Genomic DNA, 26509 nt, shown 5'->3' with positions numbered 1-26509 from the left:
TTGATAGTTAGTTTAATTAGGTAATGTAGGTTTTTCATAGTTAGTGTAATTAGTTAATATAGTTTAGAATTGCTTGTCTATTGTGCTTTCTTTGACGGTGCGGTGCTTTGTGGCTTTTGAAAGCATCCACTGTCTGTTCCAGCTGGGCCCTTCAGGCTTGTCTTGTCTCACTTTACAAACGGAGCTGAGGGACTCTATGTCTCCGTGTTGACCTACACCCTTGCAACACAAGAATAAAATAAAACAACCATTGCTAACCTTAATAGCACTGACATACGGGTCGCAAGAGTACACCTTATGAGATCCCCACTCAAGAAGTTCCTCACTTAGCTGATTGTCTTGTGTATGTGTTTGCTGCTTGGGGTCCTTGATTCACATATGCCACTCCTGCTTCCCTTATCTATGGGCTCGCAAGGATGGTTCGGTGTAACAGCCTATTACACAAGGGCTTTGGACTGTCATATCTGTGGCATGTCTGGTGCTGTGTAACTTGTGTTAACACCCCTAGTGGGGATGATTGTGGTGTTATTGACCACTGTTCTGCTTTTACTAGATGGGGTGTTTCATGATTAATGTGTACATTCATTGCTATGCATTGTGTAGTATGTTTCTTATCTTTACTGTACACATGCTTTTTGCAATTCATGCCGTAGATAGTGTGTTCCACACTTTGGATGTGAAAGATGGACTGATGGTGTGACTTCTGATGTACGTCTCTGACATGGTCCAGTAATGAGATGCCTGAAGAGACACACACAGATGACTCTAAAGCATTAATCATGTGTTTCATGCCCTTTCTGCAGGGGGATGAGCCTCCAGGCCACCTTTGCCAGCAGACATGGCCCATTGGACGTCTGGATTCTGGACACGTTTGTTGGTGCCCACATGCACATGTGTGCGCAAGCAGAGGCACATGGATTGCAGACATACATCCTAGAACTGCTGACGTGTTCCAAGGAACTCCAGGCAAGGTGAGCAGCACAGGGGGGCCACAACACAGCAAAGCTTCCACCAGGCCAGTTGCACATGCAGGCTTAGCAGCAGCACTGACGGTGAGCTTGGACGAATATTGGTGTTGAAGCACAAAATACAGCTCAGATGTGTTGGTGGACTGATGGCTAGTTGATTGTAAGGTTGTCTGGGGCACCTGCAGGGGCAGTGGCACATACCCTCCGGTCCACCATGGGCCATTGAGGCACTTGTATCACCCATGTTGCCTTCCGAGACATGGAAAGGAGCAGCTCACAGGGACATACAGCAAGGGACAGACTCCGGTGTTTACGGTCATGGTGGGACACAACTTTTTCTGAAGTCATACCTTGCTATATGCGTCTGTCTGCTTACTGTTAAGCGGAAACCTGTGCAGTTCCCTCTGGGACCACTGCAAAAGATTTAGGCCTACAGGTGTTTGGCAGTAAACCCACTTGGTAGCCGTCTGTACCACACAGATTCACTTGGTAGCTGTGGCTGAGCAGTCAGACTTCTCTCAAGAAAAGTTAGGCAGTATGTGGAGTATACAAAATAGGGCAAGTTACACAGTAAAACAAGCAGACACGGATCAGAGCTTGGGTGTAAAGATATATAATTATTTATTTTAACAACACATCTATGAAAAACACACTGGCACTAATACGGCAAACAACTTCAATCACAATTACTATAAGTATCTCAATCCTCTAACAATATTTCAACAAGTCTAGGTTCAACGGCACCACTTATTTGCAGACAGAGGTGAATGCTTTAACCTCGATGGCACTCTAATATTCGTTAGAACGGGAGAGAAAAGGCAGGGTATGAAACCAACTCGGTACCAACACTTTTACAAAGAAAATGCAAGGCAAGTAAGGCAGGGTCTACTGTGAATCACAAAGTCAGAGGGCAGGCCCACTCGGGGAGAGGCAAGGCAATATGTCCCGGAAAGTATCACAGTGGAAATGCGCTTCGAGTCTTTGTAGCAAATTGTCACAGAAAGGTTGGACCAGTTTAGAACAGAAAGTTAAGAAGGTCTGGAGGCGACCCAATGGGAAGGTAAGGATTAAGACACCTCACGCTAACCGTCACAATGGAAGCCAGGCGGACACAGTACCTTGTAAGTGCAGAGACAGCTCCGGTGGGGGCAGTTGTTCCTGGTGGTGGATGCAAGTCGGGGCTTTGCCAAGAGATGAGATGCTCTCGTCGTCGAAGGAAAGTTGAAGATCGTTGCACCACCAGGGAAGAGACCAGCCGCGGAGTGCTCCGTCACAAGGCACCACCTTTTGGTCGCGGTACAGTGGTTAGTGGCTATCCAGTTGCCGGGGTGCTCAGCACGGGCAATTCGACCACTACGTCCTGGAAGCGAAGAGAAAGCAAAGGGACTGGTTGTTCCCACCAGTCAGGGGAAGAAGACTCTCCAGCCGGGAGATCTCCTCTGTCGTTGGGAAGTGGTGAGTCGGTTCAGCAAGGCTCCACCGGAGGTGTCGTCGTTGCAGGTCGGCTCAGCTTTATCCTCGTCGGATTCTTAGGTCCTGTGGCGACTTCTGAAGATCCAGTCCCAAAAGCCCGGCTTTTATGCAGAAAACCCCCATTCATTCAGCCTAGCTGTCAATCAGAACACGCTAAGTGGTGAGCGGGGTGGTTCACCACTTGGGCCAATCACACTTGGGCAACTCAGTCCAGGGTGCCGAAACCCCCTCCCGCACCCCCTGTGGTACCCAGACAGAATGGCACCACTTTGGAGGGCTTCTGTGCAGAAGCCCGCCAAAAGTGGAACAAAGGGCTCAACCTTTGGTTCGGAGTTACAGAGGAAAACACAGACGCCATTTTAAAAACCGAGTTCTGGCAGAAAATACCAACCGGAAGATTTATTTAAGACAAATAAACCGGCGGTATGTTAGAGACTAACGGGAAAAAGTATTAGCCCCCAACAATGGGAAGAATCCCATAGAGTTATATTCGGGGTCAAATATAACAAGTAGTTTCCACTGCCACCAGCCAAAACTCGACGAGGGGGGACGGGACAGTGCCCCCTCGAATAACAGACCCAGGGGTAATCGAATTACCCCTACCAGTACGTCCACAATAGGATGGTTTGTACTAGTTCTGTTAGTAAATTTAGGTCTGGTAAAGCCAATGGTGACTTTACATGCCCTGGGAGACAGTAGTCAGTCCCAGGGTATGGAGTCTATGGTGGGGATCCTCTAGGACACCCCAGTGTTACGGCACGGAGGGTGCGGTGTAACACACATAGTAAAACACATGAGACCCTATGGAGTAAAAGACCCCATAGCCCATAGAACACATTGACATTCAAAGGAATTAACCACATTCATGTCCAAGAGTGGGAGAAAAGAGTCTCACCCTTGGTAGGATGGAAAAAAACAAACGCCAGAAATCCAGCAAAGCTGTTGGGGGACTCACAAGGTTAGGAAATTCAGCCTAAACAGAGAATTCTCCCTAACACTTACCCAGGGAACATTGCATGTTGTGTGAATCGTGACACATTGGTGTTCCATTTGCCACGCACCCACCGGCGCCTGACTTACTGCATTGACTGTGTATGAACCATCACAGGGGGAATGTTACGTATGGGTATGAAGCATCCACACCAGATTGTCTGTTTGTAGAGTAGTTTGTTGGTATGGGGCATATTTGGTGGTGTGTTTGTGTGTTACGGGCACGCACAGATTATTAACTGTGGCTCTTTGCAGCATTGAAGTGCTCCTGTAACCGGACCTGAGAGTGCGCAGGCAGGGGGCCAGCACTCAAAACCAGAGCTGAGTGTCTTGTTGTTTTTCTTTCAAACTGCTCTACATAGGCTTGCTGGGGGGTGCACTGATGCATGGATGAATGTGTAATTCAATTTGGTATGTTTTTTTTTCCATAATCACCCCGAGTCCTATCCAATTCTAAACCCTGTACCCTCTACCCGGTGTTCCTGCTTCCCGTACCTATCCAACCAACGTTCCCTAACCCTCTTTCCCCGCTGGGGTTGCGGATGCCTGTGTAAGCCCCAAGCTTGCAGGCGCCAAAACCCTAGAGGGGGTAGTTGGTTCGTGCCACTCCTGCGCCTGGACTCCGGAAGGCCCTGTCAATGATGTACAAGTTAGTTATGATTGTGTATGTTAATGCAAGTACTCCATTTTAGTGCATTCCCTACTTTCACGTGTCATTCCTACTCCCATCTCCTGCCCCTCATTCCAGTTATCCAGTATGCCAACGGCTGTCCCAACTGCATATCCCTGACCCTCCTTCCCCACCAGGGTCTCAGAGGCCTGTGTGTGTTTGACCTTGCAGGCACCCAGGCCACGTGGGTGTGGTTGTTTCGTGCCACTCCTGCGCCTGTACACGGGAGCTGTGACAGTACACATCCGTTCGTGGTGCATCAATCTATGTTATGTACCACACATGGTTCGCATCCTGCTGTGACATTGTTTTACTGTGCTATCTTGGTTGTTACATCATTGTGGTAGTACTTGGACTTTGTGAGGTACTGCTACTTCAAGTCATCTACTGGAGGCTGTTCTGGTTAATTTTTCTGCCTTGGATTTTGTGTCTTTGCAAATGAAGGTGGACTCTGAGGGTGCAGGTAACTTTTAACACACAAGGTGGGAGATGGTGACGAAGGGGAAGGGTGATCCTGTGGCCAGGTGAAATTGAGGGTTGAAGGCTCCATGACCCAGGTGCAGTTGTTCAGTGGGTCATGGTCATTTGTGAGGGAGGGAGGGTGTTTTGTTGTTGATAGTTGCCTTGCCTTGCAGTGTGATGGGAACCCTGACATTGTAATTGTGGTATCCTATGTACATGATGTGTTCTGCTGATCAATGCATGTTCATGTGTTGTGTTTACCTTTCAGGTGTGAGGGGATAGTTGTGGTTTGACATGCTGGGGTGTACACATGGTGAATGTTCACATGTGATGTGTGGAGGACACTGATGGTCAATTGATTGCACATGCATATGTTGAGTGCATGTCCTTGCTGACCCGCACACTCGCACTATGATGCACTACATGTACAATCACCCTTCGATATCCACATGTACACTCTGTTTGCCTTGTGCTGCCCACTGTGTTCCTGCAGCACATGTTCTGTGACCAATTATGGATCCTGTACATGCCTATTTTGCTTTTTGATGTGGTTTGTCGCTTAGATGTGATGCTCAGGGTGTGCATCACACACAATGGCTGTTCACTGTGCTGTGCGCTGAGAAGTGTGTTGCAGGAGTTGGACACAGCACACAGAAGCTGCAGTGTTGATTTTGCAATGCACAATGTGCATGTAGACGGGCATTCTTTGTTATGTTGCGGCTACTACTTTTGTGATGCATTTGGGAATGACTTATTTTGGGTGGGAGGTTGTTGGTCAGTCATTTCATCTGATTCCATGTCAGGCATCATTGTCTGATGCCAATTTACATTTTTCACATGGCAATGTGTACCTTATTGGTACTGTGTTGGTGTATGGCTATTGCTTGCCATGTCATGTTGTGGTTTGGGAGGGTTTGAGTGACATAACAGTGATAGTCATGGCCTGTTTTGCAGGTGTGTGTGATTCACACCTTGCATGTCAGGGTCAGCCGCTTCTCGAAGCAACAAGCTGGGGGTAGCTCTCTCTCCGCGGCAGGGGCCTCCCTCTGGAACGGCCTTCCTGCCTCCCTGAAACTTGAGGAGAACCATCTCCGCTTCAGAAAGCACCTAAACACCTTCCTCTTTGCTTCTGCTTTCTCTCTCCCTCTCCCTTGATAATTTCTTCACTGAAACTGCACTGAATCTGCAACTGGGCCACTCTCACTGACCTCGGTCCCTGGCCCAGCCACTCTCTACTTGCACTGCCTCCCTGGCAACCCCTGCACTGCGGGACTGTCTCTGTATCCCTACAGCCCCCCCTTCCCAGCACTTGTCTGCACTTACCTTTGCACTTGCCACCAGCTGGCCTATTTATTTATTTTTTATTCTACTTACCCTGTACTTCACTCCCCCCCCCCTTCCCTTCCCCTTGCACTTTTCCCTTCCACCTACCCCTGCACTTGCGTGATCTAAATGACACCTGGCCTAGTAGGATCGGTGTCTGTCTTCCCTTGTTCCCCCCTCCCTGCCTTGTCGCGCCTTGCAACACTTGTGTATAGGCACGTTACAAATGCCATATCATATCATATCATATATCATATGTGTGCCTTTTGGTCACACAGAATAGCTTGTGTTTAAGTAGCTAGGGATGCACACAATGTGGCACTTCCATGGCAACAATCTCAGGGTGGTAAGGTTGTGACAGTTGACTGTCTCTTTGTCATCATCGATTGTCAACTGGTATGTGGCAGGCATGTGTGCACTCCGCAGGGGTGGGAGTTTAGGTGAAAAATGTGGCCACAAGCTGGGTCCGGGCTTCCTCGCCACGTGCCCTATCCCCTCCCATGGGCAGCGCCTGTGCCTGTGGTTGGAGATGTGGGGGCACCACCATGTCCACCGGTACGCCCTGCCATGTTGCAACATTCTGCAGGACACATGCTGCCACAATGATCCTGCACACTACTGGGGGTGCATAGAGTAGCTGCCCGCCAGAGCAGTCAAGGGAGCGGAAGCGTGACTTGAGCACTCAGAATGTGCGCTCCACTGGCCCTGGTTGCAATATGGGCCATGTTGTATCTTACCTGGGGGGGTGTGGGGGGTCCGGATTGGCGTCATCATGTGGTTGCTCAGAGGGTAGGCACTGTCCCCTGGGGAGGTGATAATAGTTGAGATTATTAGGGTTTGGGTATTTGTCTGTGTATGACTTGCATGCATGTGCACAGGCATTTTTACTCACCTAGGAGCCATGTGTCACCATGTTGCCCAGCTTCCAGGGCCCGGCTCAAGGCGGACATTCTGTATATGAAACTGTCATGGGTGGAGCCAGGGTAGTTTGCATAGACAGAGGTGATGATTCCCTTTGCATCGCATACCACCTGCACGTTGATGGAATGCCAGTGCTTGCGGTTTCGGTAGATGTGCTCAGTGGCCCTAGGTGGATGTAGGGCCACATGGGTGCAATCTATGGCACCAAGCACTTTGGGGAAGTGTGCCACCCTGTAAATATCCAGGACAACGGCCTGCCTTTCTGCGGGTGTTCTGGGCATGTATATATGCCTGCGGACTGAGGGGCGCGCTGTCATGTTAGTGCAATAACTTACAAACAAAACCATACTCAGAAAACAGTATTAACAATTGCAACTGTGGATCATTAGCCTGGAACAGTCACCTGTTCAGTCTCCAGAGTCTAGGACGTAGTCCTTGGGTCGAAACGATATAGCGCGGCCCTGTCGCGCAGGGTACCTCTGTTCCACATGCGGGATAGGTGGTGGGGTCCCGACTGCTGGCATCTAATCCACGGGTGGGTCATCTTCAGGGACTTCATCTTCCTCCTCTGGTCGTGCAGGCACTGCGGGGTCGACATTATGGGGCCGATTGTACATTTTTTTTTAAAAGGATTGGTTGCGAGTGATAGTTCCTCTTGCATTTGCCGCGGTAACCAGGGATCCCTTAACATGGGTGACGGCCCACTGTTGTGGTTCGTAGGGCAATGACAGCTTTCCTTCTGGCCTGCGGTTTCGTACCAGCAACGAGTCTCCTTCCACTATCTCCTTATCTTGCATTCTTCTCCTTTCGGTCTTCTTAGCGTTGTGCACTTCTCTATCTTCCCTCACTCTGTCATTGTGTATAACACCCGGCTCACGCCCTTGCACTTCAGGGAGGAGCCCTCTCAGGCAGCGCCCAAACAGAGCCTCTGCTGGAGCCACTCCGGTGGACTGGTGGCGTGTCGTTCGGTACTCTCTGAGAAACTCGAAAAGAGTCCTCTTTAGTTCCCCTCCACTGTTTGCCGCTATGCGGAACACCTTGTTGAGTGTCCTCATAAGCCTTTCGGCCTCTCCATTGGCCCGGGGCCAGAGTGGCGACACTTTACGGTGCAGTATTCCTTTTTCTCTCAGATATTGAGCAAATAGGTTCCCAGTGAAAGGCAGCCCATTGTCCGAGCAGAAGATTTCAGGGAGTCCATGCGTGGCGAACATTTTTTCTAAGGCCAGGATGATATGGTCGCTGGCTGTTGAGTCCACGAGTTCCACCTCTGGGTACCTCGACCACTGGTCCACTACCACTAAAAAGTACATACCCCTTCCGGTGGATCCAAAATCTGCGTGGACTGTACTCCACGGCTTCTCACTCCGTTCCATTGACCTAATTGGTGGTGCCCTTTCTAGGGGGCTTGCTGCTTGGCACGACAAACATCTTTTCACATGTAACTCAACGAGGCCCTCCAGATCAGGGAACCATACTTTTGGTCGCAGCCTCGCCTTTGTCTTTGCCACGCCCTGATGTCCAGTGTGTGCCAGCTCCAGGATTCGAGACCTCAGCGACTGAGGAACTACAATTTGCTGCCCTCTTAACAGCAAACCATCCTCCGACATTGAGAGTTCCTCACGAACCTTCCATAACGCCTGAAGGTCCCTCTGGGCTCTGTGTTCTCTCCTTGTATTGTTTTGCAGGACGTCTCTCCACTCCCCGCTCCGAATTGCAGTTTGGATGATTTTGAACACCTCGTCGTTCGCCGACTCTTGTGCCACTACCATTCTGTCCAACGCCACCGGCATGGCACATTCCACAATATTGTGAATAAAGTCTTGGCATTCTACTACTTCTCCCTGGCCCTGTTCCCTTTTCTTGTTGGGATGGCGGGACAAATAGTCTGCAGGATTGTTTGTTCCTGGCCAGTACACTAACTTGACCCCATATTCAATGAGGGTGAGCATCCACCGCTCAATTCTGGGAGGTGGTTTAGACGACACCCCCGCAAGGATCGGAAGAAGTGGCTTGTGATCCGTTATGACAGTTACGGGTTTCCCAAGAATATACAACCTAAAATGCCTGCAGCCCCACAGGATGGCCAGGGCCTCCCTCTCAATATGTGAGTAGCATCTTTCAGTTTCCGTGAGGGCTTTGCTTGCATATGCGATGGGTACCATTTCGCCTATCGCGTCTTCCTGCATTAGGACAGCCCCTAGGCCTATGGGACTTACATCCACGACGATCTCAGATTCGGCTGAGGGGTCAAAATACGCCACTGTGTCCTGATCGAACAGCGCCTTCTTGATGGAATTGAACGCTTCTTGCTCTCTCCTGCCCCAGACCCAAACAGCGTCATTTTTCATGAGGGCCCGAAGGGGTTCGGAGAGGGATGCCAGCACCTTGATGAATCGGCCGCAATAGTTAACCGTCCCCAGAAAGCTGCAGACTTCTGTCGGTGACTGGGGGGCTTGCGGCCTCGCGGATGTCTCTGACTTTCTCCGGATCCGGGGATACACCGTTCTCGTGAAACACAAACCCAAAGAACCCAATGCGGTCCTTGAAGAACTCACATTTTTCACGATGCAAGGTGAGTCCAAGGTCTTTGAGTCTCCGCAAGGTCACCTCTAGACGCTTCATGTGCTCGGCATGTGATGTGGCGAAAACCAGAATATCGTCACTCATATTGATTACTCCCCTTAGGCCTGCCAGAGCGCCCCTGATGGAATTCTGAAAGACCTCTGCGGCAGAGGATATCCCAAAGCTGAGGCGTTTCAATTGGTACAGACCCTCGTGTGTGGTAAAGGTGGTAATGTACCTTGAGTCTGCATGCAGTTCTAGTTGGTGATACCCTGCCCTTAGATCCAGTTTGGAGAATACCCTGGCCCCCTGCAGTTCGCTGATGATGTAGTCTATCGTGGGGGTCAGGTGGTGTTCACGCTTAATGGCTGCATTGGGCAGCCGCATCTCCACACAGATGTGTACCTTGCCAGGTTGTTTGGGTTTGGGCGCCACCACGATAGGCGAGCCCCAAGGAGTCGGCCCCTCCACCCTTTCAATAATGTCCATGCTGATTAGCGCTTTGAGCTCGTCTTCAACCTGTGACCTGAGGTGAAACGGAATTCATCAGTGCTTCAGCGCCGTGGGGCGGATCGTATCATCTATGTGTAATCGTACTGGCTCCGCTTTCAGTTGGCCAATCCACTGAAAGGTAATCTCAAACCTCTCTAGAAGTGACTTGACGTCCCTTTGGTAGATCGCAAGCGCAAAGTGAACCAGGTCCAATGCTTCCGAGGCCGCACAACTCAACAGCGACCGTGGGCTGACATCAGTGACGAAAAACCTTGCTTTTATCACTTTGTCCCCTCGGGCTACAGGGGCTACAAACACCCCTTTGATGGGTAGGGGATCATTACCACTGAATGTGAACATTTTTGCTCTTGATTTGTCCAACAGAGGGGCACCTGGTATGGCCTCATAATGTTCAGTTGCCAGTACGCACACTGAGGCTCCTGTATCTATTAGTACCTGTGTAGGGACCCATTGAATGTCTAAATCACACGTTGGTTGTCTGCGCTTCTTGGTCCCGGTAGCAGGTTTGAGATGAAGAAGACTTCTTCATCTTCCTCCTCCTCTTCCGCGATGTTAAGTCTTTGGACATCCTGTTTGACGGCAGCGACACTGCGTTGTTTCCTGAACCCGCCGCCTAGACTAGCGGGCCCTCTCTGCGTGGCCACCGGGGCAGCAGCCCTGCACATCCTGTCATAGTGCCCTGGCGTGTTGCATCTTCTGCAGACTCTCGTCTTAGCTGGACAGTCTTCCGAATGCGGCAAGTCATACCCACAATACTGGCAAATGGCGGGGCTACCTTGCGGTGTTGTTGATTCCTGCCTCTTCTGGCTCCACCTGGGCTTCGTCTGGGGTTGTTTCCCAACAGCAAACGCGTCCTCGTGCTTGCCTGGGCGTGTGGCCGCATCCATCTTAGCTCCTCTACTTTCAGCGAGTTCGTACACCCTTCCACTGTCCAAATTCTGCGCCAGCGACATGCCAGGCTCCCTCAGGACCTGCCTCCTCAGCTTGCCTGAACTGCAACCCTGAATCAGTTGATGGCAGATCATTAACTCTGCATCTGTCCATCTGCACATGGTGGCTAGCTGTCTCAAACGTGCACAAAACTGATCTAATGACTCCTCCTCGTGCTGCTTCTCCCCGCACATGACAAACCTGTCAAAGTCAACTTTGCATAGGGGGATGAAATGATCCTTCAGCGCGGTTTTGACAGCATCATAGTTCACTACGGGTAAGGAAAGAGATTCGTAAATGCGCAGTACCTCTGTGCCCGCCGAGTATAGCAGCGTGGCCACTTTGGCATCATCGTCTGTCTCCCCAGTGGCAGCGAAAAACATGTCACGTTTCTTGATCCATAGAAGCCATCTCGGACCCAATTTTGACGGTGGACCCGAGGTGTCAAATTCTTGCATTGGTTGTAGGGATCCATGCTGCCTTCTCACCACTCTCGCTGCCGCCGGAGCTTCTCCATCGCTGTCTGTCATGTTCGCAGGTCGCACAGGCACCTCAGTCTGTGTTAGAGGCCGCAAACCTTGCTGCGCTCAGATTCGATGTGCCTGACCTCTTGGGCAACCTTGCTCTGATGATGTGAGAGGTTTGCTCCTCTCCCACAACCTGTTAGCTCAGGTGAAAGTGCAATCCTCCCTCTTGAGGAAAATTGCAGGGTGTCCAAAAATTAAGGGGTTGTTTACCTCAGTATCTAGGCAGCGCACGAGCACCCTCGTGGGCCGCAACCGTCTTCAACATCCAAAACAAAATGGCCGCCATCACTCGTGTGAGATTCGTAATGCACGTGAAGAAGAAATACCCATAACGACACATTTATACGTTACGAGCGTTTCTCTTCCCGTGTCCCGCCTCGTCAGTAATGTGATGGGGGCTTCCCGTGCCTCGGGCCGCCCTGTACTAGCGTTCGCGCGCATGCATGCAATGAGACTCATACACACACGTCTGTACGTTCCAGGGTCCCGGCGGCATCTGCCACACGGACCGTCTTTATTACCAACACGCATGCGTAGCCAGAATGAGGCTCGCGCATGCGCACATCAGTCGAAAACATAACACGCCTCTGCTGCAGTTGTAAATAATGTGATACTCCTGTTAGAGAATCCATTGTGTTCCTGTTGGCTCAGAATGACACACATCTTTATCTAAGGCTAAGAATTGAGTATGCTGATGCCAATGCACTGTCCCATCTGTTTATTATTATGTGATCGAGAAGCCTATTTGAGGGGTGTGTGTGTATATCTTGTCTATAGTTGAGTCATTATTGATCGAAAGTGAACGTACAGTGACTGTGAGATCTGCAGATTGCCCATTCATTGTTAAGGTGCTAGTGTATACCTATTTCGTAGATCCCCTATGTTCAAAGTGCTCATTTACATTCTGGCCTACCTGGCCTACCTGGTCTCAGGACATCTTCAATTATTTAGCAATATCTTTAATTATATGATCAAATCAGCTTTCCTAATATGATACAGCATTCGGTTCAGTACGCAGGATCATTGCCATAAGCTCATATAAAATATATTACATGTAAAGAAGTCACTGTTCACATAAGTTGATATTGGGAGGTCCCAGTCCAATTGTTCAAAGTGACAAAAAACAATTCAGATCCCAATCCTCATTCATTCCGTTAGGCGTCATTGTATTTAGTCGATGGATCCAAAAGGCTTCTCTTTGTTGTCTCAGTTTTCTATGTCTCTATGCTGTCCTTTCGCTTCAATAACTCCCAAAACTTGAAATTTTACCTGTGCAACACTGTGATGTTCTGCATTAAAATGTCTTGCAACTGATGATGTAGGGTTATTGTTTTGTATGCAAGATTTGTGGTCATTCATTCGGATACTTTCCATCCAGTTTCACCGGCATAATATAGTCCACGTGGGCACTTTATGCAGTATATTGCGTTTTATGAATTGCTTGTCACGACCCCCATTATTTTTAGGAGCATTAATTTCAGTCATTCCAAAATGAGGGCTGTGCCCATTGAACTGTAAATCATATAGAACCAAATTCTTACTAAACATATATGTCAAGATAATGGCAAGGGCTTTGGCCTCTAAGTTGAACTGGGTTCTCCCGAAGCTTATACATACAGACCAAGAGGGCATTATTAGAGGGAGAAAAGGAGCAGACAATATTCACAAAACCTCAAATTTGATGGCTCACCAAAAGCGAAAAACTGACAGTTATCATATACAGTGATGTATAAAAGGATTTTTATTGCATCAGTTGGCTCTTCATGAAGACACCACTTAATGAGGTTTTGGGGAGGACTGGATGAATTCGACCAAAGCTATATATTTAACCCCCAGTACCAGAATTAGGTTAAATGTTATGTGATATTTGTATTGCACCTACTACCATTGTTATGGCTTCGAAGCGCTGGGGGCTGAAAAGCTCTTTGAAAGACAGTAATTTGTGAAAACATGAAAATTAAAAGAGCAATACATTGAATTCAAATAGTAATTAGAATTATCTGATTATTCAATTACTAGCAGAGGTGGCTGGTTTAAAAAATTATACAAATCATGCAGAACATTGAGCTCAGGTGCAGAGATGACTGGTAGCAACAATTCCTGATGCTCTGTGTCCTTGCCTCCAGTGATATATCCAGTAATATATCCATCCTTCGGTAGGATATCCATGCATCGTTTTGGCAACTGCAAATGACCAAATTCCAAAATTCTACACATGGAATTATCGAATTACCAATGGACCAATTGTGAGGACACTTCTTTTTTCTGTTTGAAAATCTAATTATTTTGGATTGAATGAGTGATCTTCCATGAATTTCACAAATGCTGTGATCAAGCGCTGAAGGCCGATCTTACTTATGTCAAACAGAAAAAAATCATCTGCATAAGAAAGCCATTGGAAGTAAAGCAGAGACAATTTTGGTGTAATCAAAGAGGCGTCCTGAAAGGCCTCCTTAATGTCTGCCAGGTATAGATTGAATATACAAGAGGCAGCAACATAGCCTTGTCTTACCGCTCTGAAAGTTGAGATTTTCCTTGACAGCGACACTGAGTTATTTAAGCACACCTGAATTTCATTTCTTGACTGAAGGGCCACAAGCAGACTTAACAACCCCACAGGAATTCCCCAGCTAGTTAGTTTCTTCCACAATAGCCCTCGATGCAATGAATCAAAGACGGCTCTTAAATCAAGTGAGACTCCATAAACAGCTTTGTATTTTCCACTACATCCCAGGTGTTGTACGGTATTAATCACCATTAATCTCCTTTTTGTAAAAGTGGAATGCCCTCTTGAAGTGTAGTCATCCTGTTGTTTTGAAGTTTGACATTCCGGTTTGCTGGCTGTAGGTCTGAGACTGGCCTTTTTTTCCTTGTTGTTTTGGGCACAAAAAGGAATCATGAATATATCCCCATATTCACCTGTTATTGTGGTACTGTTTCATTTTTGAGTAAGTACTCCGATCTCCTGTTAAAGCAGAGTTAGAGAGCTGCACGGCATCTTTCCATAGCAAGCAGTATATTACAGTTTTGAGAGAAGCTTGATGCAGGATCCTTCCTTAATTGTGCTCAGCACCCACTTGTCCGATGTTATCCCCTTGCATGAGTGGGTGAATGATGCTAGGTGTCCTCCAACTGGAGAACCATGGGAGGGGGGCGCTATTGTGGAGTCATTGTCTTGTGGCAGAAGCTGCCCGTCTAGGGGTTTGACCTCCTCCATGGGCTTGTCCACCTCTTTGTTGTCTCTGACTCCGGAGCAGTTTGATGACTGCATCTCTGAACCAGGGAACCATGTGTTTCCAGATGGGTATGGGAATTAGCATGTTGGTTAGGAGTATGTATGGGCCAGAAAGGACCGCTGTTTAGCTGAGGTTCCCCTCTGCAGGTATGATCTACCATCGATCTGTTCCAGGCTTTTTAGGGTGTTGTGTTACGTGTTGGACTTTTCTAGTGTTTTATGAACTTCACAGCCAAGCAAACCAGATTCGCCCATTGGCTTGTCTGTCAGTTCTCTTATGTTTCAAATTTAAAATATGAAATCCTAATTCCTAATCCATACGTGTCTCTTAACTACTGTACACCGTCCCAATGGATCTTTGTGAGAATGTCTCTGATACACATATCTCCTAACCTAATTCACCTGTTCATGGATCTAGGGGGACATTCTCTGGTGAAGTATGCTTGTCCTATTCCCTAAACCCTTGACCTATGAATCCTAGACCTTTATCGCACATATCTAAGTCAATGACTGGAGCAATTTATGCCTTTGCTTATAAGAGGCTATCAGTCTTGACTTGTCAAGGGGGTTTTTCAAGGTTGCGCCTTAAAGGGTTGCTTCTGTGTCCTTGGATGTGAGGAAGGTGCTTTAGTAGGTTGAAGACTCATTTCTCAAGATGGTACTACTCTAGTATTTGATTGGTCCTGGATATAATTATAATTATATTATAATTTCTGAGGCTTGTGGAATCTGCTTAGATCACATGCTGTGCATAGGCCGACATCTAGTGGAAGCTGCGGAGTATTACAGTTTGTTTTTTGAAACTCGAAAATGGGCGTCGACACAGGGCATGCCAGTAATACTATCCCTAGTGTGACGTCCACTGTACTCATGATTCCTCACGCGTCTAGGACCCTCAGATTGTTTTTTTCCACCATGCTGGTCGGAAGCACTGAGCGGAGTTCCTTGACTTAGTCAGATTTTGCTAATATTGTTATATATTTCCCCGTTTATTCCACCTCTATGTCGAGTCTCCGAACATCGACACTCGACGCCGGATTGGAGAAAATTCAACCGTCGGACTACAGCAACGGATTTGGGCCTCGGAAGGCCTCTGGCCTCGGCCCTGCAAGTAGGCAGAGTGGGGGGTGGCACCTATCCTACACTCTGATTAATATAGGTACATTACTTATATTCCTACACTCCCAGCCCGCTGCCACAGGGTGCGTATGGAGGGTACCCCTTTTCAATTTTGTCCCAAGTGCAACCACAAGTATCCTTGGGTTGACAGACACGCCACATGTAACCTCTGCTTGCCGAGGGACCACCCCGAGGCGAATTGCAGAGCGTGCAGTCGGTTTAAACCGAAGACCCGTAAGGACCATTCGACAAAGCGTTGGGCCCACCACGCCAGGCGACAAGAGGCCATGGCCGCGGAGGGTGCCTTCAGCGATGGCAGCGATGCCGTACTTTCGGACGGCGAGGGCAATGTGGCGTCGATGGACAGCCAAGCGCAAGTCCCCGACCTCGGAAGGTTGTCCGGCAGGGCAGCTATGGGGAAGACCCCCGGCGACACGAGCGCTACCCACACCACTTCCAGCAAACAAAGGTCCAACCGAGACTCGACGCGTACGTCGAGTTCTCGGAAAGAGGCAGGTAGAGAACGTTCCACCGAGTCAGTGTCCTCTGGGCGTTCGTGTTCGAGATCGCCTCATGACACCAAGCAACCCTCCACTGTTGCTAAGAGTGCCTCGCTCCCCTTAGTGACTGAGGTTCGGTCGTCGGAGGACGACGCCGACCTCTACCCCCAAGCCGCACTCCAGGAGTCGGCGTCTGCAGGCAGCGCGAAGGCTGCTACCGAATCCCTTACACTCTCCAGAGACAGGGACTCTACCCCCGAATTTCGGCACCAGTCATCGAAAAGCTCTGATAGGGCCCAAAAATCGGGGAAACACTCTTCCACCCCAGGGGAGGGGGAAAACAACAAAGTAAGCAGTCCCAGCCTACTTCCACTCCTAAACTACATTCTACTCCACCTAAACAGACGGACAAGTCTCAGTTTCTTGTCCCTAAGGCCCCTGTTCAGGCCAGTAGGTCTAGTCAGGACAAATCTCAGTCTGTTGTCCCTAAGACCCGTGTTCAAACCAGTAGATCTAGTCAGGATGAAACAGGGAAAGCACTCCAGGAAAGAGTTATTCCCAGTTCAAGGGAATGGTCCAGTGATGACATAGACAGAGTAATGTCAAAGATGTAATCATTGGCAGATTTCTACGCCAAAAACCCGGAACACTTTCTCTCTTATACCCCAGAAGGGTCAACTCCCTCAGGCTCTAAGGATCCAATACCCCCAAGTAAGAAGTCCCGGGGTGAAGCACCAACTCAGTCTTCAGACCCCTTCTATACACAGCCCTATTCTCAATATCAGGAAGATCCATCCTTTGATGAGGATCCAGACGTGGGCATGTTCGAAGAACAAACTGGGACAGGCTATTATGGGGATGATGAGGACCAAGAGGGGGAGGAGGACGACGACCCAGATACATACAGGGTAGATTCCCCGGTAGAGAAAGAGCCTGCGGTTACCGACTCCCCTGTCGACAACCAGCCTCTCCTGAATGAGGTCTTGTCCAGAGCGGCACAGCACTTCCACATTGACACCCAAGGTGCTCAGGAAGAGAGGGACTTTGCAGAGGAACTGGTGGGAGAAAGGAGACCTGTTGCTCAGGCCATCCCTATCCTTAAGTCAATACAAAGGAGGATAGACCCTTCCCTTGTTATCCCCAATCTCACTAGGGCAGTAAACCCCAGAATTGAAAAGCTTTTCAGGGCAGCCCAATCTGACCCACTGTACATAAGGGGACATCTCAAACCGGACTCCCTGGTTGTTACAAACACCCGTAAGAGGGCGGGAATACCCTTGTCATCGTCTGAAGCTCCCCCCGACAAGGAGAGCAAGAAGATTTATGGCTTGGGCAGGAAAGTAGCCTCCACTTCCGCCTACCAGGCAAGGATTGCCAACTCCACCACCCTGCTGGCTAGTTACAACTGCCACCAGTGGGAAGAAGTCGCGGCTCTCATAGACTCCGCCCCAGAACCCTTAAAAAGCCAATTGGCACGAGTTTCGGCAGAGGGGAGAGCCGTGTCAGGTTACATTTTAAAATCAACCTTTGATACCGTGGGTAACGCCGGCAGATTAATTGCTGAGAGCACGGTCATCAAGAGGCATGCTTGGCTACGGCAGTCTGGTTTCAAGGCCGAGACCCAAGCATCATTGATAGATAAGCCGGTGGAGCCGGATCTATTGTTTGGAAAGGCGGTCGAGGACGCGCTGAAGAATGCCAAGGACGAGTACGAGACACTCAAGTCCCTAGGGCAACTAACCAACAAACCCTCTAACCAGAGAGGGAATGGCAATTTTCGTCGGCCTCGCAGACAAAACTCCCAAAGAGGCTCAAACTATTCCCAAGGCCAGGGTACTCCATGGAACACTAACCAGCAGTCTACCCAGAGTTATGGCAGGGGTAACAAAAGAGGTCGTGGTAGGGGTAGAGGCAGTCCCAATAAAGGAGGGGGCACGCCTCCACCAAAACAGTGACGCTCCGTTCAGGGTCCCTTCTCACGCATCCCCTGTAGGGGGACGCATTTCCATCTTCACCCAAGCTTGGGAAGGGATCACATCAGACAGATGGGTGCTGTCCACAGTGTCCGCAGGATACTGCATAGAACTCCTAGAGCGTCCCCAAAACCACCCTCCACGACAAAGAATACACTCCTTAGACCACCAGAAGATCTTACTCGAAGAGATCGAAAATCTTCTCGCAAAGGACGCGATAGAACTCGTCCCGGGACACCAGGTAAACAAGGGTATGTATTCAACTTACTTCCTTGTGCCAAAAAAAGATTTGACAATGCGCCAAGTATTGGATTTACGGCCTGCAAACAAGTATGTCAAGCCCCAAAAATTTGGCATGACTACTCTCCAAGAGGTAATTCCCCTCCTAAAAAAGGGAGATTACATGGCAACATTGGATATGAAAGATACCTATTTTCATATTTCCATGTTCCCAGCGCACAGACAATATCTGCGCTTCAAGGTGGACAGTCAGCACTACCAGTTCACGGTACTGCCCTTCGGGATAGCCTCGGCTCCAAGGGTATTCACCAAGGTACTGGCGGTGGCGGTGGAGGCGGCACACCTACGCAGGAAGGCAATCCCAGTGTACCCTTATCTGGACGACTGGCTCATCACGGGGGAGACCCCAGTAATTTGCAGGACAAACATTCAAAGAACTATCGACCTCCTCTTCGAATTGGGCTTCTCCATAAACGAGAAAAAATCAAGTCTGGTGCCCAGCACCTCCAAGCAGTTCCTAGGAGCTGTTCTAAATACTCAAGAGGGGTTGGCTTTTCCTTCAGAGGAAAGAATTCGGAATATACTACTGCAAATTCCGCAATATCAAACCGGTCGCCAGATAATAGTACGCAAAGCAATGTGTTTGCTGGGCATGATGGCGTCATGTATTTACCTGGTCCCCCACACGCGCCTGCGCATGCATCCCATGCAAGAATCGTTGGCGAAACTGTGGTCTCAGGCAAGTGGTCAGTGGGACGATCTAGTGGTCGTTTCGCCAACACTTGTACAAAGCCTCCACTGGTCGACAAGAGACAATCTATCAAAGGGGAAACCCTTTTACGATCCCGAGATACAGGCGGTAGTCACGACGGACGCATGCCTGACAGGATGGGGAGCTCACCATCTCGACCACACAGCTCAGGGTCTCTGGTCTCACACAGTGGCCAAGAATCACATCAACCTGCTAGAGCTTCTGGCAGTTTTCAGAGCAGTTCAAGCGTTCGAGCCCCACCTACTGAACCTGTCGGTGCAGATCCGGACGCACAGCACGACAGCCATGTTCTACCTGAATAAGCAAGGAGGGACTCGTTCGCCAAACCTGTCCAGACTTGCCCAGAAAATTTGGATATGGGCACTCAGACGGAACATCTTTCTGTCATCTCAACATGTTCCAGGGGATCTCAATTCTCTAGCAGACGCTTTGAGCAGAGATCCCCTTACAGAGGAACACGAATGGTGTCTACACAGAGAAATCGTAGAAGATCTCTTCTCTCAGTGGGGTTTCCCCACTATAGACCTATTCGCCACAAGCGAAAACAGACAGTGCCCAGGATTCTCATCCAGGTTTCCCCAACCAGACTCCCTGGGGAACGCCCTGTGGATGAACTGGTCAGGGATGTTTGCGTACGCTTTTCCACCAACTCCTCTCATCAGGAAGGTGGTGAACAAGATGAACCGAGAGTCGATGACGCTCATCCTAGTTGCTCCCATGTGGGCGAGGCAACCGTGGTTTCCACACCTACGCAGACTTTCAGAGTGCGATCCTATCAAACTCCCGGGCTGGTACAATCTTTTGTCCCAGCACCAAGGTCAGAAGGTGCATCCTCTACCCAACTCCATGAACCTAGCAGCATGGCTCCTGAGGTCAGACAGTTTGGACATCTCAATTTACCACAGAGGTGTATGGACATCCTAAAAGAGTCTAGGAAAGCATTTCTACTTCGACAAATGGAAGAGATTTGTTATCTGGTGCCAGAATAAACAAATCAACCCAGTTGATTGCACTCCTTCCACAATCGTGACATACATGCTCCACCTGCTGGACACAGGGTTGGTTTTCAACTCACTAAAGGTACACCTGGCAGCACTGTCAGCGTACACCACCTCACATAGCAAAGTGTTGTGGTGGAAGGTACCTGTGGTTAAAGCCTTCATGGAGGGAATAAAGAGACTTCATCCTCCTATATCTAACCCACCACCAGGATGGGACCTGAACGTGGTGCTATCTAAACTCATGGGCCCCCATTTCGAGCCCATGCATAAGACTCAAACACCTGACCTATAAGACTGCCTTCTTGGTAGCCATTACATCCATAAGAAGGGTCAGTGAAATTCAGGCTCTGTCAGTGCATGATCCTTTCTTTACTATTCATAAGGATAAGCTGGTTTTACAGACACACCCTAGGTTCTCACCTAAGTTTATTTCTAAATTCCATGTAAACCAGTCCATCGAGCTTCCGGCTTTCTTCCAAAACCCACAAAGCTCAGCTGAGGTTAAACTACACACCCTAGATGTGCGTAGGGCGGTCCTTTACTACGTAAACAAGACCAGACCGCATAGGAAAACAGATCAACTGTTTGTCTCCGTAGCCACAGGCAAAGAGGGAGATCGCGTCTCTAAGGGTGCCATCTCCAAGTGGATTGTCAACTGTATCCAGTTGTGTTACTCTCTTTCTGACAAAACTTTGCCATTTACGCCCAGAGCCCACTCGACAAGAGGCATTGGGGCCACTCTGGCTTTCATTGCAAATGTTCCCCTTGACACCATTTGCAAAGCAGCTACTTGGAGCTCTATTCACACTTTTACTCAGCACTACTGCATTGACACCCATTCCAAGACAGATACTCAAGTGGGACAAGCGGTTCTAAGACATTTATTTGCTCATGACCCTTCTCAAATCCCACCTCCTTCTATCACTGCTCGCTAATCTATGCACAGCATGTGATCTAAGCAGATTCCACAAGCCTCAGAAGGGATCCATTACTCACCGTAATCGTATTTCTGATGCTTGTATCTGCTTAGATTCACATGCGACCCACCCTTCCTCCCCTCTGAGAGAAGGCGCATGGATGCTTGTAGTCTTACCTTATCTATCTTCTATCTGCTTGGATCATCTGTACTCACGCTACTCCTCATGCTACCTCATGTCAGAAAAAATACAATCTGAGGGTCCTAGACGCGTGAGGGATCATGGGTACAGTGGACGTCACACTATGGATAGTATTACTGGCACGCCCTGTGTCGACGCCCATTTTAGAGTTTCGAAAAACAAACTGTAATACTCCGCAGCTTCCACTAGATGTCGGCCTATGTACAGCATGCGAATCTAAGCAGATACAAGCATCAGAAATACGATTACGGTGAGTAATGTATCCCATATGCATGTTTGATTGCCTTTTATGTAGTGACCCCATGCTCACACCTTTATAAACGTGTGCTGTTCTTTTATCGAAGTAAATTACTTCATGGTAATTACTTGATCGGCAAGTAACTTTGTAGCTGGAATTGAGGGTTATGGGATATAAGGCGGGTGGAGAGAGTTAAGGGTGGTAGTGAATGGGGAAGAGGCAATGGGGGAGCTCCCCATAAATACAAATCTAAAAATGTTTTCAAAGTAATTACAACAAAGTAGATTACCAAAAAGTAATTGAATTCATTGTAATAACGTAGAACCCTGTAAACAAAACATCCTCACTGCACTTTTCCTTATCATTGGGGGAAAAGGAAGTTATTTTTGTAACTTTTATCTTGGGTATTTTTCCTAACCAATGAGGATCTTCTGGAGACCATTTGAATCAACCTATATTAAGGTGGGTCGTCATTAGTTCCAGGTATCTGCTTACACTGATTATATTCTTCTATACTGATTAGAACCAGGTATGTCTCTTGTTACACCTCTCTCCCTAATTATTATTATTACATTTCTTATAGAGCGCAACACGCCATCGCCCTCAGTGCACACAAAGAACAAATAACATACAGACAAAGCAAGCAGGTCAGGTGGCAGGATGCAGGAGATCAGGGAGGGGTACTCATAAGTCTATGGAATTAAAAAGGTGTGTTTTAACTGCCTTTTTGAAATTAGAAAAACATGGTAATTTGCAGATTTTCTGGGTAATTGAGTTCCAAAGTACAGGAGCACATACATTGAAGCGTGTGCCTCCAAACCTTTCAACTTATGCCTAGGAGTAACGAGCTTGAACGTAGGTTTTCCTGTGAAATAATGTACAACATTTTCCCGACTCTGCAAATCTACTGGAGGAAATGAAATAGAAACCTATAGGCCTGTGAACTGGTATAGAGGAAGGACTAGAATCTATATTTTTTAATTGAACCCTGGGATAAGATCCCAAACAAGGCTGCTTCCACTGCAAATTAAAATATCGTGTGGCAGTGCCCAGGGTTCATTTGGACATTTGATGTATACCCCCACCCAGCATACAAAATGTAAGGACTTGGTTGCCTCCCCTAACGACTGAGTATTTCATAAGATTGGCTCCTCAGTTTATTATCTTGTAGCAAAAAGCAGCACTTCTCACTGTGCACAAGTACAAATCACGCTACATTCCCTTTATAGTAAATACAATTCGATGAGTTCATTAAGGTCCTATGTTCTATGATCCCACGGTCAATAAAACTAGGTTTCCTAGTCACCCCTCTTTCCTCAAAAGTGGTGAAGGTCACAACTCCCCCTTGAGATGGCCTCTGCCTAGATTTTCATAGGTTTCTGCCGTTGATGTTTCCTTCACTTTGTAATTGGCTATTATGACACGATGCAAAGGATTTACATGTCGCTGTAAGGAAACAGTGCTCCCTCTTACTCTTTAAATGTCCTTTCTCAGTTTTCATAACTTTTTGCAGGATATTTTGTATATATGGAGAACCAATGCTTTTTTAATGAATGAGCTTAAAGCTTTTTTCTTCTATTAGAAATGTGACGCTAACTATTATGAGCTTTCTATATTCATATTTAGTGGTTGCAGTGGGGTTTCCTTTTTAATATTTCAGCAAACCATGCATGATCTATATATGTATTTTGTGTGTTATGACTTTAGGTGAATAAATGAATTCAATACATGATGTTAAAATTTACATTTCTTCTTCAGCCACAGCCAAGTGCAGTGCAAAATCATGAAAAGGTGTCGTCCATTGTCTCAAATCTGGAAGGATTCTTGTCATCATACAACGTTAATGAACATTTCAAAGAAACTGCTCCATTAGAGAAGACTGAAAAGGATTGTGTGTGTCTTGTGAGAAGATACATATTTGGGAGACCCCCCTACTTGGCAGAATCTTTCAGTGACGGGGAGTTCAGCAAATGCTGCCACTGGTGCAAGCCAAGCACCAGCGAGGAGTGTGAGAGCAGCGCGCCGACTGCCTCTTCTGCAGGCGGGCAGCCAAATATGGAATTCAGAGAACAACCAATCTGTGCAGAGCATCTGGAAAATTGCTGCACCAGCTCCGCCCATGTCTTGGATAAACAATGTTGTGAAATGTCTTCTGCGGATAGCTACAGTGATTTCCATCTTCCTAATGCATATTACACAAATAAGGGCGAATACCAGGCTTTTAAGACAAACATAGACCTGAGCAGTAGTGCTTCTTATGACGGGAAATGCTGTGGGAACAACAGAAGCAAGTGCATTCCCCCAAACCTGCACAATCTCAGGAAGGAAGACCCCTGCCTGAGCAAATACAGCACCACTCCCCAGAACTATTCCCTATTCACCTTGGGGAACGATTGGGGGTTTTAAGAACACACCCAAGCAAGGTTTTGCACAGTGGACAACTACTGGACTCCTTATCCTGTTCCCATATTCTGTTCAATGGTCTGAAAGTATTAGACGATTGATCATCTCACTCATTCTCTTTCATGCTCCGCCCTTGTCTACATCTTATGTTTGGTGACTGTGTGTATTTTGGCACCTCTTTCCCATTTTGTTTTTTTTTACAATGAGATGAAAAACCTGAGCTTCTCTTGTTAGAGTGTGGAATGGCATTATTTCACGTAAATCAATAAAGACTGGATAAAACCGCTGGGGTATTTATATTATGTTATTATGATTTGTTCAGCATGTCCTTGTGGATATGAAAGAATCGATGGGTTTGGTTTGTTTGGCGCGGAGGCAGAAACTAAATTGTAGTGCTTTTTGTTAATGTTGCAGATCAGAAATATCTGGGGGGGGTGTACATGCTTTCAAGGTCTAATGTGTTGGAAGCATTGAGGTCTGTGTGTCTCCAAAGAGAAGGCTGCATGCTTGCAGTGTGGGGGTACATTGGGCAAGGGCTAGGTATGATATTTCATGTTAGAGGTGTAGGTTGTTGTTGGAGTCAGGAGAGATGGTCTACTTGATAAATGATGTGAGGGAGAGGCTAGTTTGGAATCGCGTTTGATGAGTAAGGTGTAGAAAACCGAGGAATAGGCAAAATGTCAGAGGGTGGTCTGTGGGTTTCCTGACACCACTGTTGTTAGTGTTGTGTCGAAAGGTGTTTGGCTTTTTATGCAACTGAAGATGCAGTTTTGATATTTCAGAGGTATGATGGCAATTAATGTTTTGGCGGTGTCTTTCAGTGTTGTGTTCTAGTGACTGTTATCTTTATCCGAGTGCTGTGCATTCCATTGTAGGCAGAGAACCAGGAGTCGTTGGGCATTCCCTTAAACTGTGTCTGTGTGTGGGAGTTGGTCTGTTTATAGGTGCTGTTTCCAGTGCTTGTTGGGTTTAGGCTGATATTCCATTTACTATGCATTGTAGCCGCATCAGGTTTTCAGATATTTCCTGAATTTCAGGTGGTCCTGCCCTATGCAAATTTTCCCACGTCGCATGTTCAGAGTTTGGCCACCATATTGATAAAGGTGGAGCAGCTGTGTTTTTCTTTACAACATTTTCTTGTATGTAATGTGTTTTTGTTTTTTATCTTAGGTCTCTGGTCGGTTTATAATATAAGTTTTTGCTCTGGAGAAATTCGGCTCCTTAACCTTCAAGGGTTCGGTAGGTGGTGCAAAGAGCTTTGAAATCATTTGTTTTCATTATTAGCCAGTGGAGTGCTCTGAGTGCATATGTTATATGTTCCCTCCTGTTGAATCTGAGTAGTAGTCTAGTGCTTTGTTTTGTATCAGTTGTAGTTTTTTGCTAGATAGTCTGCAAATCCTAGGTAAATCATGTTCACATAGTCCATTCTTGAAACAATAAGAGCAATGACTGTGACAAATTGGATTCTGCTCTGGAGGAGTACAAGTATGAGTAGGGTTAAACACAGCCCGCTCAGCCCTCACACTACTACAAACCATAACACAATGCAATCTTGAAAGTAACACAGGGACAGTAAAGAGATATACCTCCTTCGCCTTTTGTGATAATGTGGGCTGAGGGAAGGCTATGCTCTTAAGAGGGGTATGAAGGCGAACCAGTAGTGACGCAAAAAGCACATTATCACAGTTTAAAATAAAGGTAATGTCCAATTAAAGTTCTATAAAAATATTAACACTTTTATTTAACACACCATCTGTACGTAGTACGAAATAGAAAAGACTACACACAAAACCCACCCGGAAAAGAAGAACAGGGAAGATGCAACAGACTGAAGAAAGTAGCACTCTGAGCATAGTTCCAGGAGTGGTAGATAAAGTACTAACCACAAAAAATCATATCTTGGTAGAAAACAGGAGCAATTGTGGCCGAACCAGTCTCTAGGGTCCAGGTGGACAGAGGGAGCAGTTCAGAGTGAACAGTGCCTGCATTCAGTTCTTGGCAGACTGATGCAGTCCAGTCAAATGTAGATACGAGCTAATCCGGTTCAGTTCAGGCACGTAGGATCGCGGAGGCACCGGCAGCAAGCAGGAGTCAAGGAGGGGTGAATGCCGGTGCTCTGTGCACTGTAACAGTGGCTCTTTAAGGATGCAGGTTGGGGTGGTCCCAAGAATGCTTCACAGTTGGCCAGATCGAGTGGGGCATCAGTCACTGGGAGGGGTTGATGAGTGATGCTCCAACGGTTGTCAAAGTGGTGTTCTTGGGTGTATTGATGTGCGATCAATAAGGCGGCAGCTCAAGGGCTAGCTGGACGAGCCATAGTTATAACGCCCTGGCAGAGTCAGCGTGTGACTCTCCAGTGATTCAGTTTGAGTCCCGATGTTGAGCAGTCGCTTCAGGCCTATCAGTAACAAGCTTTGGTTGGGACACAATGCAGTGTCGAGCTTGTCGGAGATGCAGGCAATGTTCAATGCAGTGGAGGACTGTAGCAACCACTGCAGGCGACTTCCTTCTTGTTCCAGGTGCGGTAAACATGGAGAGACCGGTTCGGTGTAGTGAACAAGGTGCTTCACC

General features: G+C 47.7%; 1 protein-coding gene across 3 annotated transcripts in view; it reads left to right on the top strand.

Moving 5' to 3' along the window:
* Positions 1-24224, top strand: part of GCM1 (glial cells missing transcription factor 1) — a 540509-nt gene extending 516285 nt beyond the window's left edge. For 2 of the 3 annotated variants that reach the window (XM_069606128.1, XM_069606126.1), the window contains 2 exons: positions 804-971; positions 23294-24224. In XM_069606128.1, the coding sequence (XP_069462229.1) occupies positions 804-971; positions 23294-23941 (816 nt within the window). In that variant the 3' untranslated portion in view covers positions 23942-24224. The remainder of the gene's footprint in view (positions 1-803; positions 972-23293) is intronic. The other variant, XM_069606127.1, reaches the window with a different exon arrangement.
* The last annotated feature ends 2285 nt before the right edge of the window (positions 24225-26509 follow it).

This window comes from Ambystoma mexicanum, chromosome 4p, assembly GCF_040938575.1.
Source record: "Ambystoma mexicanum isolate Mex_15411 chromosome 4p, UKY_AmexF1_1, whole genome shotgun sequence".
Taxonomy (NCBI): domain Eukaryota; kingdom Metazoa; phylum Chordata; class Amphibia; order Caudata; family Ambystomatidae; genus Ambystoma; species Ambystoma mexicanum.
This window is presented reverse-complemented; position numbering and strand designations above follow the sequence as displayed.